This window comes from Ylistrum balloti, unplaced genomic scaffold (assembly GCF_031769215.1).
Source record: "Ylistrum balloti isolate Yb309-2 unplaced genomic scaffold, AGI_CSIRO_Ybal_v1 Utg370076, whole genome shotgun sequence".
Taxonomy (NCBI): Eukaryota; Metazoa; Mollusca; class Bivalvia; order Pectinida; family Pectinidae; genus Ylistrum; species Ylistrum balloti.
Genome location: NW_026782115.1, coordinates 1,183,209 through 1,199,369, shown reverse-complemented (window position 1 = coordinate 1,199,369; position 16,161 = coordinate 1,183,209). Strand labels below are relative to the sequence as shown.

The following is a 16,161-nucleotide window of genomic DNA, read 5'->3' as shown; positions in this document are numbered from 1 at the left end:
GATATGTTCCTAAAGACTCTGTCACATTCCCCAAAAGACTTAGATATGTTCCTATAGACTCTGTCACATTCCCCAAAAGACTTAGATATGTTCCTAAAGACTGTCACTTTCACCACTAGACTTAGATATGTTCCTAAAGACTCTGTCACATTCCCCAAAAGACTTAGATATGTTCCTATAGACTCTGTCACATTCCCCAAAAGACTTAGATATGTTCCTAAAGACTGTCACATTCCCCAAAAGATTTAGATATGTTCCTAAAGACTGTCACATTCACCAATAGACTTAGATATGTTCACTGTCACATTCCCCAAAAGACTTAGATATGTTCCTATAGACTCTGTCACATTCCCCAAAAGACTTAGATATGTTCCTAAAGACTGTCACTTTCACCACTAGACTTAGATATGTTCCTAAAGACTCTGTCACATTCCCCAAAAGACTTAGATATGTTCCTATAGACTCTGTCACATTCCCCAAAAGACTTAGATATGTTCCTTAAGACTGTCACATTCACCAATAGACTTAGATATGTTCCTAAAGACTGTCACATTCACCAATAGACTTAGATATGTTCCTAAAGACTGTCACTTTCACCACTAGACTTAGATATGTTCCTAAAGACTCTGTCACATTCCCCAAAAGACTTAGATATGTTCCTATAGACTCTGTCACATTCCCCAAAAGACTTAGATATGTTCCTAAAGACTGTCACATTCACCAATAGACTTAGATATGTTCCTAAAGACTGTCACATTCCCCAAAAGACTTAGATATGTTCCTAAAGACTCTGTCACATTCCCCAAAAGACTTAGATATGTTCCTAAAGACTGTCACATTCACCAATAGACTTAGATATGTTCCTAAAGACTGTCACTTTCACCAAAAGACTTAGATATGTTCCTAAAGACTGTCACATTCACCAATAGACTTAGATATGTTCCTAAAGACTGTCACATTCCCCAATACACAAGTAATGTTTCCCAGTCTGTCACCTATCCCTACACAAAGCCCTGCTGCAACATACGCAATCATGTTTCCATGAACTAAAACCAAACCACTCCCCCTAAATGGTTTTAAATACAGAAAATGATAAACAGCACCTGCAGTATTGCTAACCTCTAGTCATCTTATATCTGTTCAAATCCCTTCAAAATCAAGGGTAACAGGGCATTTTAAAGTGTAGTCAAAGAAAAAGACTTTATAATCCATTCTATTGAATATTATCACCTCTGTAAATATACAGACGATGTTCTTTGTTATGTTTGAACATCATTTTGATCAAAATAGGTGTAAAAATTTATTCTGAATTTTCTAAATACTGCCTTAACTTCAGGAAATATCCGATGGTTCTAACGTGTTTCATGAATTGAGCTGGTATCCTCTGGCCAATATATGGCTGACCTGATCAAATCCAGTGAGTTGGTGATACTGCACTGTCACTCCTGTTCCCAAAAGTACAAGAAAGAGGAGATACAAGTTCCAAATGAAGTGTTTATTTCATATTTGTATTATTTGCCACAATCCTAACATACAAATAGTCAGGATCGACTTGGCTAGTTGGCTGTCTACAGGCGGATAATACAATATAAACCTACAATCTACTGACAAATCTGTGATCCTACAGTAGATAAAAAATAGTACACAAAATACTACTCTATATTTAACACTCTGGAAAATATGTGTATAAAATTCTCAAAACACTATATACAGAAAAAGTGTACCAATATTTATATATGGGTTTTTCGCAGTATTAGTTACAAATTACACATTCCATCTTCTAAGTAAATTTGTATGAATATCATTGTGAATATATAACAGACACTAATTATGACAGTGCAAACCAATAACAAGCCAACCTATTACATCTCCGATTAAACCAATTAAATATAATAATTGTTCTATGGAGAATTTATTTCTAGGATATATACCGTATTTTCAGTGTTACAAAAAACAACACTCAACCATAGATGATAGCCTTTCAGGGGCTAGCAATTTGCTGATGAGGCAGCAAATATTGGGCACATTTGTTAAGTTTAGGTCAAGATTTCCTTAAAATCAGAACTTTACTATTTCTTAATTGATGTTTTACTGATAAATTTAAGTTACGTAAATGAATTAAGAAAAAGAGAGCTTGCCGGAAATTAATAAACAATTAGATTAGATATCGAGACAGTGTGTAACAACTGGGGTACATAATCATGTACTTCAAGATGTATTGCAGAGCTGCAGAATCACATCAACTACAGGTGTAATCTCAGAATCAAAATACATAACATTAATTCTGTTTAAACAAGATAAACATTGACTATTTAAAAGCGAAACAGTAATCCTATTTAATGAGTATTTATTGTATATAAGTTTTCGCTTTGGTTTATATCACACAAGTTTTTCGTGTCCGTGAAGAGGCATCATTTAAATCTAGTCCAAACAAAATATGATTTGTAGGATAATGATGTTATACTGTCTAGGGGAGAAAATACATGTATGGTATAAAGCTATTTATAAATTTCAGTTTAAAACACATTATTCAATCACTTTTATATTGTAGCTCATTTACCATTGCTTTATAATTTATATTTACAGGCAATTTCTCAATTATAGTGAAAATCTAAAGGTACAACATATATCGGTACCAATTAAGAACAAGTCATGCACAATTTCTGAAAGAGCACCTAGGGTTATAATGCCATCCTAATATAAAAAGTTCTGTTGTCGGCAGTTCTATTATGTGTAAAATTTTTAAAATGTGGCAGAAAACAAATTAAGATTCAATTGTATACCAATTAAACTAACAATGACAAAGCTGATGAAAAATATGAAGTGAGAGAGAATACCAATTGATCAGCTCTGACAATGCAGAATAACAAATTCTCATCAAACATTTACATTATTTTAGGATATGAAAGCTATCAACAAAAATATTTCATTTGTTCTCAAAATAGAGGTTGTCAGATTTGACTCTAGAGAAAATCAAAAATAGATATATTGAATACTGACGCATAAATTTTTTTTACGAGATTCTGTCTAACAGAAAAAAGATTAGTATCATAATGAGATTTTCATAAATGAAAAAGAAAAACTATTTTGTAAATGGTCATCAAAATATATTTGATCGATCCATGCTACCGCTCCAGAGGGATGAAACAAGATACGAAAATACAGGACAATTCAAAATTCTTTTTGTTTGTTTGGTGGGTATATCATTGCCCTGTGAACATTTTTTATCACGTGTTAAATCTCCCTATTGATGTCTTTATATAAAAATATGCACAAATCAATAAAGCACTTAAAAAGCATAAAAAGGATTTTTAAAAAATCTAAATAATTTCAACTTGGGAGGGGGGGGGGGGGGAGAAAAAAATATTTCAACTGAACGATCAATGAATATATAGTTTTTAAACCAATAAATCTATCACATAGAATTGTAATTCATATGCAGTCAGAAAACAAAGTAAAATATAGTATATACATAATGCTTAAATTAAAATAATGTTATTCCACGCCAGCCTAGTAAAGAGATTCTCACGACATGTTATTGTGTAAATGTTGAATGTTCAAGAAAAAAAGCAACTGTTTAGCAGAGTACTAAGTAGACATAGAACCAAAACAGAAAATGTATTATACTTAACTTGTTTTATACACCTAATCAGGGAAAACAGTTATTTAAAATGGAGGAAAAAAATATTCATTTCAAATTTTAGAATGCACTTTTTGAAAATCGAAAGATGCAAGTGAAGCAAGATCTACTTTCTGTTGACACAACAAATTTAAAAAAAAGAAACTTCTAAGTTAACAAAATTAGTATTGTACATGGTAAATTTTTTTTGAAGATTTATGTCCCAAATAATTTTGGCCATCGTAAATAATAAACAACACAAGAAAAGTGTTTGTGGAAGGGATTGCAATTCATCATATGATATTTATCCTCTCAAATCATTAATATATAACCAAATGTCATGATAAATGATGTAATACATTATCTAGATATGGGAACATTTGGCAGATTTTAGATCAAGGAACGTGAGACATCAACATAGCACTATGGCAGACACACTGAAATCCAGCATGATAAACAATAGGGTACACTGGGGGTAATACTGAAGTACCAGCTTTATATAATACATATTTTTATCCAATCTTTATTGGTTCACACTTTCGGGCCATGACCATGTTTCAGGAACAAACGACTCATAGTCCGTATTATAAAGGTGGTTACGGATAAACTCCTCTTTGTTTGCAGGCTCCGGGTAAGTGGAGGCATTTTCCTTTTTGTACACTAATTCTGCGATACCCGTCGCAATCTTCAAAGATACATTCTGAATATCAGAGAGTGGGGGATATAGACGTCCCTGCGCTAAATGCTCATCTGTCACTAGGTCACCTAGAGTCTGCAATAAACAAAAATTACTTATACAATGGATTTATGAAGCGATGATTTAAAACGAAGTTTTATCAACCTATAGATCACATTTGTTGGACTACATGATAATGTGACCAAAGGAAGAGTGCAGAGATTCTATGAAGGTTGCTTTGGCATATGCAGACGAAATAGAGAAACACCAGGTACAGATCTGAACTAAAGTTGGACTGTGCAATATTTGGTACATGCAGTTTGATGGTGCCAGCCATACCTGTCAGAACCAAGTGGCTGAATAAACCCGGTCAGTGCATGCATATTGAGCTTTACACGTATCATTCCATCATTCATTACAAGTGCATTCCTCTACCATGGATTTGTTCTGTGCTACCTAAACTACGTCAACCAGGTAACGTGAAAGCAGCCTTAAGATAGTAACTTGTGAGAGAGGTTTAACTTTGGATAATTTTAAGGTCAAACTACGATCGCAAAGAAAAAAAATTAAATTACAGTAATTGCTAATAGCAGAGACCAACAGGCTGTTTAATGACTTTCATGGAAAATACATGTTCTGTTTCGAGTTTTTCTTAAAACAATAAATTCTTGAACCATATAAAAACTGTTAAGAGTAACATATATGGTGAAAGTCCTCAAACCAGTAATCAGTAATGCTCTTTATTCCACTAAATGATATGTTGTTCACTTGTAAATTGAATCTTACCTTCAAAAATTTTATCTTTATTATGGTTTTAATCACATATTCTATAACCTAATTTTTATGTTGCTGTAACATCTGTTGTTTGATGAAACTGAAGTACACACAACTTCTTTACTGAATAAGGCTGATAACGGGAAAATGTCACCTTAGTGTTAAACTTTCATGATGGTAAGATTCATGAAGATAATTCCATTTTTATCCTGCAATAAGCAGATGTATGGTAAAGAACTCAACTATATCTAATGTTATTTATAAAAGTTATGAGCATATATTATTACATTGTTCCATAATAAGCCCAGTCTGAATAAGCTTATTGCAGGAAAAGAAATATTCAGTTTACTTTCCTTTTGTTCTGAAAAGTAATGAGGTTTCAGATGCTTACCTGAGCTGCTCTGAGGAAGACCTCCTCAGTGATATGTCGTACCCCACAGACGATGGCTCCCAGAGCTATACCTGGGAAAATGTAAGCATTATTTCCCTGTCCTGGGTGGAAGGTTTTCCCATTCAATGTCACAGGCAAGAAAGGACTGCCGCTAGCAAATACACACCTCCCCTACCGAGCAAAACCAGGAAAAGAATGCAAAAATATGTAAGATTGTACTGGAACAGCATTAGAACGAAACAAATCAAAGTTGCCTGTATATAAAACATCAACCACAATCTGTACATGACTGTTAATTATTTTATATATCATATTCACACTTTGAGGAATTCTTGCTACTTCAATTGGAAGTACAAGTGCAGTTAACCATGTTTGGTAAGAGAGTTAAGATGGTGGAAGTTGTGGTGTGGGGAACTCATTATTGGTGGAAGTTGTGGTGTGGGAAACTTACTATTGGTGGAAGTTGTGGTGTGGGGAACTTATCATTGGTGGAAGTTGTGGTGTGGGGAACTTACTATTGGTGGAAGTTGTGGTGTGGGGAACTTATCATTGGTGGAAGTTGTGGTGTGGGGAACTTATCATTGGTGGAAGTTGTGGTGTGGGGAACTTATCATTGGTAGAAGTTGTGGTGTGGGGAACTTATCATTAGTGTAAGTTGTGGTGCGGGGAACTTATCATTGGTGGAAGTTGTGGTGAGGGGAACTTATTATTGGTGGAAGTTGTGGTGTGGGGAACTTATCATTGGTGGAAGTTGTGGTGTGGGGAACTTATCATTGGTGGAAGTTGTGGTGTGGGGAACTTAATATTGGTGGAAGTTGTGGTGTGGGGAACTTATCATTGGTGGAAGATGTGGTGTGGGGAACTTATCATTGGTGGAAGTTGTGGTGTGGGGAACTTATCATTGGTGGAAGTTGTGGTGTGGGGAACTTATCATTGGTGGAAGTTGTGGTGTGGGGAACTTAATATTGGTGGAAGTTGTGGTGTGGGGAACTTATCATTGGTGGAAGATGTGGTGTGGGGAACTTCTTATTGGTGGAAGTTGTGGTGTGGGGAACTTACTATTGGTGGAAGTTGTGGTGTGGGGAACTTATCATTGGTGGAAGTTGTGATGTGGGGAACTTATTATTGGTGGAAGTTGTGGTGTGGGGAACTTCTTATTGGTGGAAGTTGTGGTGTGGGGAAAGTGGGGCTGAAAGTGATAAGTTGTTATAAGTATTTTGTGATTTAAGGTTTACGGATAGTGCCTTGATGAGCATCTTGCTTATCTGTTAGAAGCACAAAGGACCTTGACTAACATCAGTGCCCCTATGGGCCTCTTATTTATCATTTTACATCACACAGAACCTTGACTTACATCAGTGCCTCGATAGGCCTCTTCAGCAGTACATTCAGACATACTGGTAGGGTTACTTAGTGCAAAGATCACTGGTTTTTCATTGAAGGATGCCATGTCCTTAATGATTGACTCTGTGAAGGCTCCAGGCACAGCAGCAGCACCTTATAATCAAAAACAATAATGTACAGATTTTTCACACCAAAAGTAGCAGCCATCTTGAATGTAATACAGGACCATATTCTGTTTAGATTGAGATTTTCCATTCAGGAAAAATAGCCATACACTGAAGGCCAGATGTTTAAAATTTGGGCCATGGTTGCAATTTTGGATTTCTCAAGTCTGAATCTTTAATAGGACAAATAACTGACAAATCTTTCTCACTAATGAAGGACTCGCCTCATGATCATCATGTATTCAGGAATAGTAATGACAGGGTATTGATAATTAGAAATCTTAACAAACAGATGCCAGTTGACACACTATTACATAAGCTGACCTCTGGTCTTTGACTAGTAAAGCTTAACGTTCAACAGTAATTAGCCTTAGATTAGCTAACCACAACAGAAATTTAACTCATAAATGGTTATCCTATACAGTTAACATTTGTATTCAAAAAGTGAAAAAAAAGTATTTTCTGGTATTTACCCTTTTCCAACATGTAAAATTGATTTAGCCTACCTATGAGGATAGAGGGTTTTGCAGCTTTGACTACATCAGCAAGCGTATCAATGGGAGGACTCTTCTGGGCAAACAGAAGTTTGTGTTCTGTTAGGCCTCCAGCTGGTCTGTCCTATAAAAAAACACAATATAGTTAGTAAACCTACAGAAATGTTGTAACTTGGAGACTTTTCAATATTGTGATTGTGCAAAGTTTCAGTTGCTCACAAATACCACAGATCAGCTACCATGGTGACTCATGATCTTTGTCAACATAACATAATATAATCTTAAAATGATCATATGATTTTTTGCAGAATTTACCTTCACTACCAATCCACGACTGTCCACCATCCAGATTTTACTGACAGCTTCTTCATGACTCAGGCCTTCTTCTTCCATCGCCAACACTAACAGGCTGGCTATTCCTATAGAAGCCTACAAAACAGGGAGAAACTGTCACCATTCAAAAATGAAAATGATCAAAACCAATAACAATCTATCTGTAACTAGAATGGTTTTGTATATCTATTCGTTCAAAACAAAGAAACATACTGACATGCACAATTTTTTTGGTATTCGAATAAACAAAATTTGGAATTCCAATAAAAATTAACATATTCAATGGGAAACTGCTAAAGGAGTTTCTTTAACTGAAGAAAAAAGTGAAGTGTGGGGCAAATCAATGGTCCTGGATCAAAAACCATATCCTTGATTTATATTTACCTCCCCTGCTCCCTGGAAGCAAAATACATTCTCTCCTAACTTCTTGCCAGTGCATTTCAGGGAGGCAAACACTCCTGCTGCAGCCACTGCTGCTGTTCCTGTAGGTAATAAAACAATTTTCAAATTATTCCTTATATCATTCTGGAGAATTTCATTACACAACAAAAAAATTCAAAAATCTTAAGTTAAAACATCTCATGTTTTTCCAGTTAATTTTCATTAAAGTTGATTTGCTCCCAATGAAAAATAAAGTTTTGGGGAAAATAAATTCTGTTTGTACCTTGAATATCATCATTGAAGACACAGTACTTGTTTCTGTACTTTTCCAAAAATCTGAAGGCGTTGTGGTTAGCAAAGTCTTCAAACTGTATCAGCGTGTTCTGTCCATATCTGTACAGTGAAAATATCATAATCAAAGAAATGTACTCCACAGCGTACAAGTTTACTGCTTCTAAAACATATCAGGGCTCTCAAAACCCATTTTTGAACTGGGGCCCGGGGCCCTTCGAATTGGGGAAAAATAGCGTTTTCCTTAGAATTGGGAAAATTTGGGGTCTAAATTGGGAAAAAAGATACCATCCTGCTTTGGGAATGGGGCCGCATATCGGCCCCAAATCTGGCAGATCGAGAGCCCTGCATATATAAATCAATCAAATCAAACAGTAAGGTCCAAAAACCTTGTCAACTGTACACAAACTTACTTAAAAAGATCTATGTCAGTCACTACCACCTGACTTCATCATGATTTTTAATAAAGAAATGATTCAAATGTAATTTTAAAGTTCACGAAAATATCAAATTGTAATTTATATGTTACATGAATTCCAATCTAAAAGTATCAAATTTTACAAGCATGATGGCATCGATATCAAAATTTTTATTATTGTCAATATCTAAACAGAAATTTCATTAATGTTTATGTTATTTTCAAGTACTTATTTTGAGATTAAGGACAAGGATATTCAATGATTATAATTGAAAATATTTCAATCCAATGAAGGTCACTACAACTGAATCAAGTTAGAGAAGTTTAGATTTCTTATTACACTGCATACCTTGCTACAACAGCTTCCATAAACTCGTCAATGAAGTCATCGTACGCCTGGCCCGTAACACGAGGGTGGTTATGACCAATGTATAATGGATCTTTCTGAAGTTTCTGATAAAAATACAGGACTTAATTAGCAACAATTCCATAAAACTAATGCATAAACCTGACAATTCTAACACCACAGTTAATTACAAAATCGTTACAAATTTCAGAAGTGAGAATACTTTTTCAATACTAGAAATTTGATTATCTTACTGTTAAAAAGTTAATAACAATCTTAAATATTGTTACACCTTATTTATCAGGCAATAAGCCTATACAAATTCAGGCGGCTGGCTTATTTCAGGAGTATGAAGAAGTATTGGTTTGTTATCTTACTGAGTTAATCACCACACTTGGGCTTAATGCCACATAAATACAGTCTTACGGCAGTCCTCAAATATCACTTGATACTCAAACATGAAATTTCATCTGAATATCATTAACAAGGAAATCTGATCGCATTTTATCCAAAATTTACCTCATTGTTGGTGCCGACATCCAGAACTACAGGGAGTGTCTGATCGGGTGGGATTCCTCCAAGGGCTGTATACAGGGAAAGCTTACCTACTGGGATACCCATACCATACACACCCAAGTCTCCCAGACCTAAGATCCGCTCACCATCTGTCACCACAATGGCCTGAGCACAAATATAACATTAATTAATTGTTAAATGTATCACAATAGCATGGATAATAGCAATTACATAATCATTTTAGGTGTGAACATGGGAAAGCATGTGTCTGTGAGTCAGACATTGATCTGTTTGTTCTCTTGAGTATTAATAAGGAAAACTATAAAACAAATTCTATCAGCTTTTATTTCATAGAATAATAACTTTGTTTACTTTCATGAATTTCTCAGGTTTCTAAATCTCCTGGAGAGACAGAATCTCTGAGAACTTCAAACAAAGCTGGGGATTTTTTTTAATTTTTTATTTTAATTGATCAAATTTTATTTCCCAATTTATGTATTTCTTATCTATGAAGTTAGAAGGTACATATCTTAATTGGATAGATATTAAGTTTGGTGTATCAAGCAAATACAGGTAACGGATACATACATTGATAATCCTAGTTGTAATTTTACCTTGACATCTTCCTCATGCCAGTTACACATCATGTCGTAGATATGGCCTTTATCATGTATAGATATAAAGAGTCCCCTGCAATACAATCAAAATCTATTAAATCAACAAGTTGTATGTGCAGGTGGAATAAAAGTGACAACACTATCAATGTATGTATAAAGGTTTGGAAATAATTATCATTTTCCACGAAATTTTACTAGCAGACAAGATTCATCACTTCAATTTTTCTTTTGTAACTTACAATTTTCATCACTTCAATAAGTATACAAGAGCAGACACTTCTTGTAGTTTTAAAAAGGTAAATCAATAATTCAGATACACATGCATAGCAAAATAAAGTAGTTAGTCAAGCAAAACTGGACATCTGATGGAAGTAAGAAAAATGTCTTGTACATTGTTAACACACCTTGGCTTCCTATACAGTACTCCATACTCCTGACAAGCCTGGCCAACAGTAGGTGTATACACTATAGGCATCATTTCCTCTGTGTGTTCTGTCAAGCAGCGGTAAAAAAGACGTTCATTTCGATCTTTCAGAGCCATGAGGTAAACGTATCGATCGACATCCGTCTTACGATTATGGAAGTTCTCCATCACTCTGGTCATTTGCTGGTCCTGATTGATTACACAAGATGGAAGCAGGCCCTGGATCCCCATCAACTGCCTCTCCTCTAGGGTGAAAGCCTGACCCTGTAAAGGGAGACAACTCTAAAATTTGTATTCTGCCAAATGGACAGGTATTATGGAAAATGAACCATTCTGCTTTCAACATAAAATGTGCATTCTTGGATTTTGTCTTAAAATTTTAAAAAAATCTTGTACATTCCTAACCATCCTCTGTAAAGTTTGTCTGGGAATTACTCTAAATCATGTAATCAATTTCCACCTATTTATTTTCATTATCTAAAATGTATTGAAATATGTTATCATGAAAGAACTTATTCAATTGATCAAATTTGTTCATTAAAAAAAGGAATAGACATTAAAGTACTGGCATTGCTGTACAAAATACAGGGTCTGTTAGGACTATTGAAGGCAATCCCAGATGAGTCGGGTACTTATTAGGTCGTTGTCAAGTTACATAAAACACAGTAAAAATCGGCAATGCATATCAAACAGATAAATTGTCAGTGATGGTTTGTGATTGTGTAGAAATTGATGCTGCTTTAAACACAAATTTTTTGAAAAACAGAATCTACTATAATAACTTAATATTGACAACAGACTTTAGATTTTCATAAATTTTGAAATGTTGATGATAAATTTTTCGTTGTCTGTGTGCAAAATTCAGCTTCCTGATTCACTGACTTTTTTCTTTTCATTTCCTGATGAACAAAAAACATCTAACTCTGCCCACTTGATAATGATTGGAGGAGTCAATTTTAACACGTCTTCTGGCAGCAGGTGTGCTTGAATACTTCGCAGACTAATTTGTTTTGCAAAAAGGTTATTTTTTCATAGCAGCATGAAGCTAAAAAATATTCCTATCAAAACTTAAATAAAATTTATTGCACCTGATAATCTCAAGGTCATCATCGGTTATTACCTTGTTGAGTTTCGGTGTCCGCAGGATATCAATGCCACGTAATCTTGAATGGTTAATGAGTTTTTTCTTTGGTCTGTCATCATGTTGTGCAGCAACTTTTGAACTTGTGTGGAATGAGCTTAAACAAACTTGACTGAAAAATACAAAACATAATCCTTTGTCAAATACTGTATACCATTAGGGAAAAGCCGCATATGACCAAGGTCATAACCTTATAAAGCGCAATAGGAATGCATCTCGATATTCGTAATTTCTACATTTCAAATGCAATCATGTTGCTGTATCAATCATAAATGATCCTGGTAAATTTTATTAGAAGGTTAAGCACTCTTTTAATTCAATTAACATACTGAATAAAAATCCCACCCTCAATTAATTAAAATGACTTGTACATGTATTTATTTCCACTTTTGTCTCCCTGATTTTTATCTATTTAGATTCAGCATCCTCATCCCTCAACCCAGGGCAATTTGGGATTCTAGAGATTCCTGTGGTCTTGACCTAACAAACAATGATCAGCTCAGGTGTTGATCAAAGAAACATAGCTACAATATGTATTAATTTTTTTCAAGTATATGCGTCTAATGATAACAAGGAATACACTCATTACAATTACTTAGTTAATCTAACACAAAATTAATCCAGAAAACATTGCTTTGCTGAAAAATGGATTTCATGATGATTCAGTTTTAAAACAATGTACACTCACCAAAGTTGTATAAAATGGGACAGTCAAGTTTGTTCAAAGTCTGGGTTTATTTGTTATAAATAGCACAAATGTGAAGTTCATTTACATTAGCTGTGACGTGCGAGTCTGCTAATGATACAAATGTAGCTAGTCATCGTAATTAATCATGTAGTCACTGGTCACTTGTACTGCTGCTTGACCTGTGTAACCAACAGACCTGGACCCTTCGAGTTATGTTCAAACATTAAAACAGTCAAATGAATAAAATAAGCCTCTACCTTATAAACTTGCTATCTTCAGCCCTGCAATGACAGTACCTTCGCTGTTACTAACACACTGACGGTTTGACAATGACAAGTGGGTGAAACAATCGGAGATGGTTTGAATTAGTCTGTTGTATTGGTTACACTATTCAAATTTTAATTGCAATCTTGGGCTATTAAATATCCCAATTTAAACAGTGCAAAAGGTTCGTTGGTCAATATTACTGCAAATTTACAACGATCAATGCAATTAAATATTATACAGAATGTCAGTCATAATAATGTTTACACATGTTTACGCGAAAGAATCCGCCACTTTGTTGAAGGTCAAGTCAAACCATCACTATTTGGCAGCAATGTTTATGAGTTACCTGTTCAGGACAGAAGCTAAACTGCGAGTCCTTTGAAATTTTATCACCGCTCTGGAGGCCATGATTGGGATTTGTGGAGACAAATATCAGGAGATGTCAGCTGTGCATCGGCTGCTCACAGTAGAATGTCGGACAGCGCGCAGACTCAAGAGCTGTCTCCTTTGACACACCTCCAAAATATACACACGGAACGCCACGGATTTTATCATTCCTAATATATTACACACTTCCAAAATGTATAAACGGAACGTTACGGACTTTATCCTTACCAATATATTAACGTATACAAGAGGCTCAACCGACGTGCCTGCGACAGGGACGTATAGTATATACTATACGTTCCTATCAATCTCTTACAAAAAACATTTACAAACAGTTGGTACAGTATTAAAAACAATATTAACATAACTGATCGTGCTCAACAGTTTTACATATCTGTTGAACTACACACTATATCAAGTTATACCAGGGACGTATAATACAGTATTATACGTCCCTGGCTATACACAAAGGCCAAGAAACGAGATTTTTTTAACCCGAAAAGACGAAAATTAAAATCTCTTATTAGTGTGTTTTTATTTCGCCTTTCATTTTTTGCAATTTCATTTTTCAGACAGGAAATTTGGTGATCCTGTTAGTCCAATTTACCATGTCCAGTTTCTTTGTGAAAGGATGGTTAAAGATACCACAATATTTACGAGAGAGACTGGCGGTGACAGCTATTCTAATGGGATGGAATAAACTTGGCCCACATTCAGTGCCACACGGATCCAATACATAAAAAGTTTGTTTTCGATTCCCAGAAGCCACGAGATTATGATATTTGGCCACAAGCATGCAATGGTGAAGGTGTATTCAATTTGTTTATTTTAAGTCATTCACTCGTTTTCACGGGGGTCCAATATTGTGAAATTTTCAAAGCACTTAAATTAATTAACAGAAAGGCCCGTGTACACAATATTTAGCCATTAGAATGAGCAGTGGCCAAATGGCGTTCGATTTTGGTAAAGTTAACATTTCATGTCTTCTTCCAGGTCCATTGGGTCCTTGTTCGAATAAAAGATCGCCGTGAAATATGCTAAAACCTATCACAGACATCTTAATAAGAAGAAGATCAACAACCATTCCCGTCACTGTGCTGGGACGAATGGACATCACTTGTAGTTCAAATGGACGAACTTCACCCATTTTCAAGGTTACAATGGTCAGTTGTATTGTTTACGTTTTTCATATAGATGCATCTACTGGTTGTTCGTTTATTCTATTGACATTATCAACCTGAAGAAAATGTGGAAATGTTCCGAAATATCTGTTCCACACATTTTTTTTTTGTGGGGAGGGGGAGGGGTGGAGGGGGGATTTGGGGGAGGGGACTTACTAAATACCATATGGGAGTTTTGATTGCCTTCAGTGCTCTACTTAAATATGCGTTGCTATATTCTTTGTACATGCACACAATTTTAATGTATTTAATTGTTACTGATTATATTTGTCTGCAATATGTATCGGTTTTGTTGTTACTTGTATGTGCTTCTTTATAAGATTGTCAATGTATTAATTGAGCAGATATTGTTATCTATTTCTGTGTTATCTTTTCAAACTATGTATACAGGGACTAATTCCCTTACAAATATATCTACCAAAGTTGAAATATGTTTTTAACTTTTCTGAATATGCATAGCTGACATGAGAGGTACATTCATATTCCTGATATATTTATTACCTATATTGTGAACAGTGTATTTCCACCCAAGAAAATATTAGCAAAATATCCACACATAATAATATTGCTGAATAAATATCAGCGATAAAAGTGATTTCTTCATTAAATTAAGTTCTAAACTGATGAATGAAAGCAAGTTACCAATTCTGTAGTCTTTTTCAGCGTAGTTAATTGTTTTGACAATAATCAGTATATAAAGTGTCTGTTGAAGTAATATTGGTACTGTTAAGTATATACAGGGAGATTTCAAACTTCAAGACAAGAGTTTAGTTCTTCACCTTGCACAACCTCATTCTAAGCTTCAAACAGCTTTCCATCGGTTTTGTTATCCTTATCATTACACAAAGACAACAGATTCTATAACTCTATATACATAGTGCAGTATCAGAATTTACAACCAGATTGGAAAGTCATTGTCCACCTATGAGAATAAAATTTACCTTCCCCATAAGTGGTTTTCGTTCATTGAGAGAATAAAAAGTTAAATAAACAAGGTTGTTTATATTTCAGAAATGTATGCAAGGAAGTAACCTTTCACGTTTGGCAGATGAGTAAAAATTTTTTTTTCAAATTATAGATAAATTAAGAGAAATCTGTTGTCATCATGAAATTATGCTTGACAGTTTCCAATTTTCGTTGGCACTTTAGATTTAGAATGTACAAACTGGAAAACTGTTTATTGGAAATTTTGCATTTACTTTCACTTATATTAATTCATCACAGTAATCAGAACATACATCTGTGATTTTTAAGGTAAAAATAATAAAATAAACATGTATATTAAAAGATTTGCATCTTTGATCTTTTGTTTTAAGAGTAGAAGCCTATAGTTGACTTAAATGGAAGACTCCAGAGCACTAGTGCCCCTAGTGGGCGTTGTTTTTATGCACAAGAGAATTCCCAAATCTTTCTACGAAAACCACTGAAAGTCAGTGATTTTTATCAACATTTCAACCCCCTAACCATTCTATACCGTTAATGAGTCCGTGCAAATGACCCCACGTAACACACCGTGCCAAAGAAAAGGTGAGGAATACTATATTAGACTGCTCGGCACTGCTGCGATAACTGTGTGGAAATTTGCATGTGGTAATACTAACATTATGGCTTTATTCAATCCTCAAGTTAGACACAATTGTAGCCATAGACCGCCACATTACAATAAATCTTATACTGTCACGTTTAAAAATCGGATTGATACTTTACTG

The 16,161-nt window shown here is 34.8% G+C and overlaps 1 protein-coding gene across 1 annotated transcript; it reads right to left on the bottom strand.

Moving 5' to 3' along the window:
• Positions 1 to 1,476: 1,476 nt before the first annotated feature.
• On the bottom strand, positions 1,477 to 13,353 carry LOC132549752 (NADP-dependent malic enzyme-like). The gene is made up of 13 exons (XM_060213709.1): positions 13,231 to 13,353; positions 11,909 to 12,041; positions 10,769 to 11,052; positions 10,362 to 10,437; positions 9,751 to 9,912; positions 9,235 to 9,338; positions 8,460 to 8,569; positions 8,180 to 8,277; positions 7,778 to 7,891; positions 7,475 to 7,586; positions 6,815 to 6,957; positions 5,461 to 5,631; positions 1,477 to 4,391 (listed from the first exon to the last, which is right to left on the bottom strand). Exons 1-13 carry the CDS (start codon positions 13,290 to 13,292, stop codon positions 4,143 to 4,145), a joined length of 1,818 nt encoding a protein of 605 aa, XP_060069692.1. The 5' UTR covers positions 13,293 to 13,353; the 3' UTR covers positions 1,477 to 4,142.
• Positions 13,354 to 16,161: the final 2,808 nt, after the last annotated feature.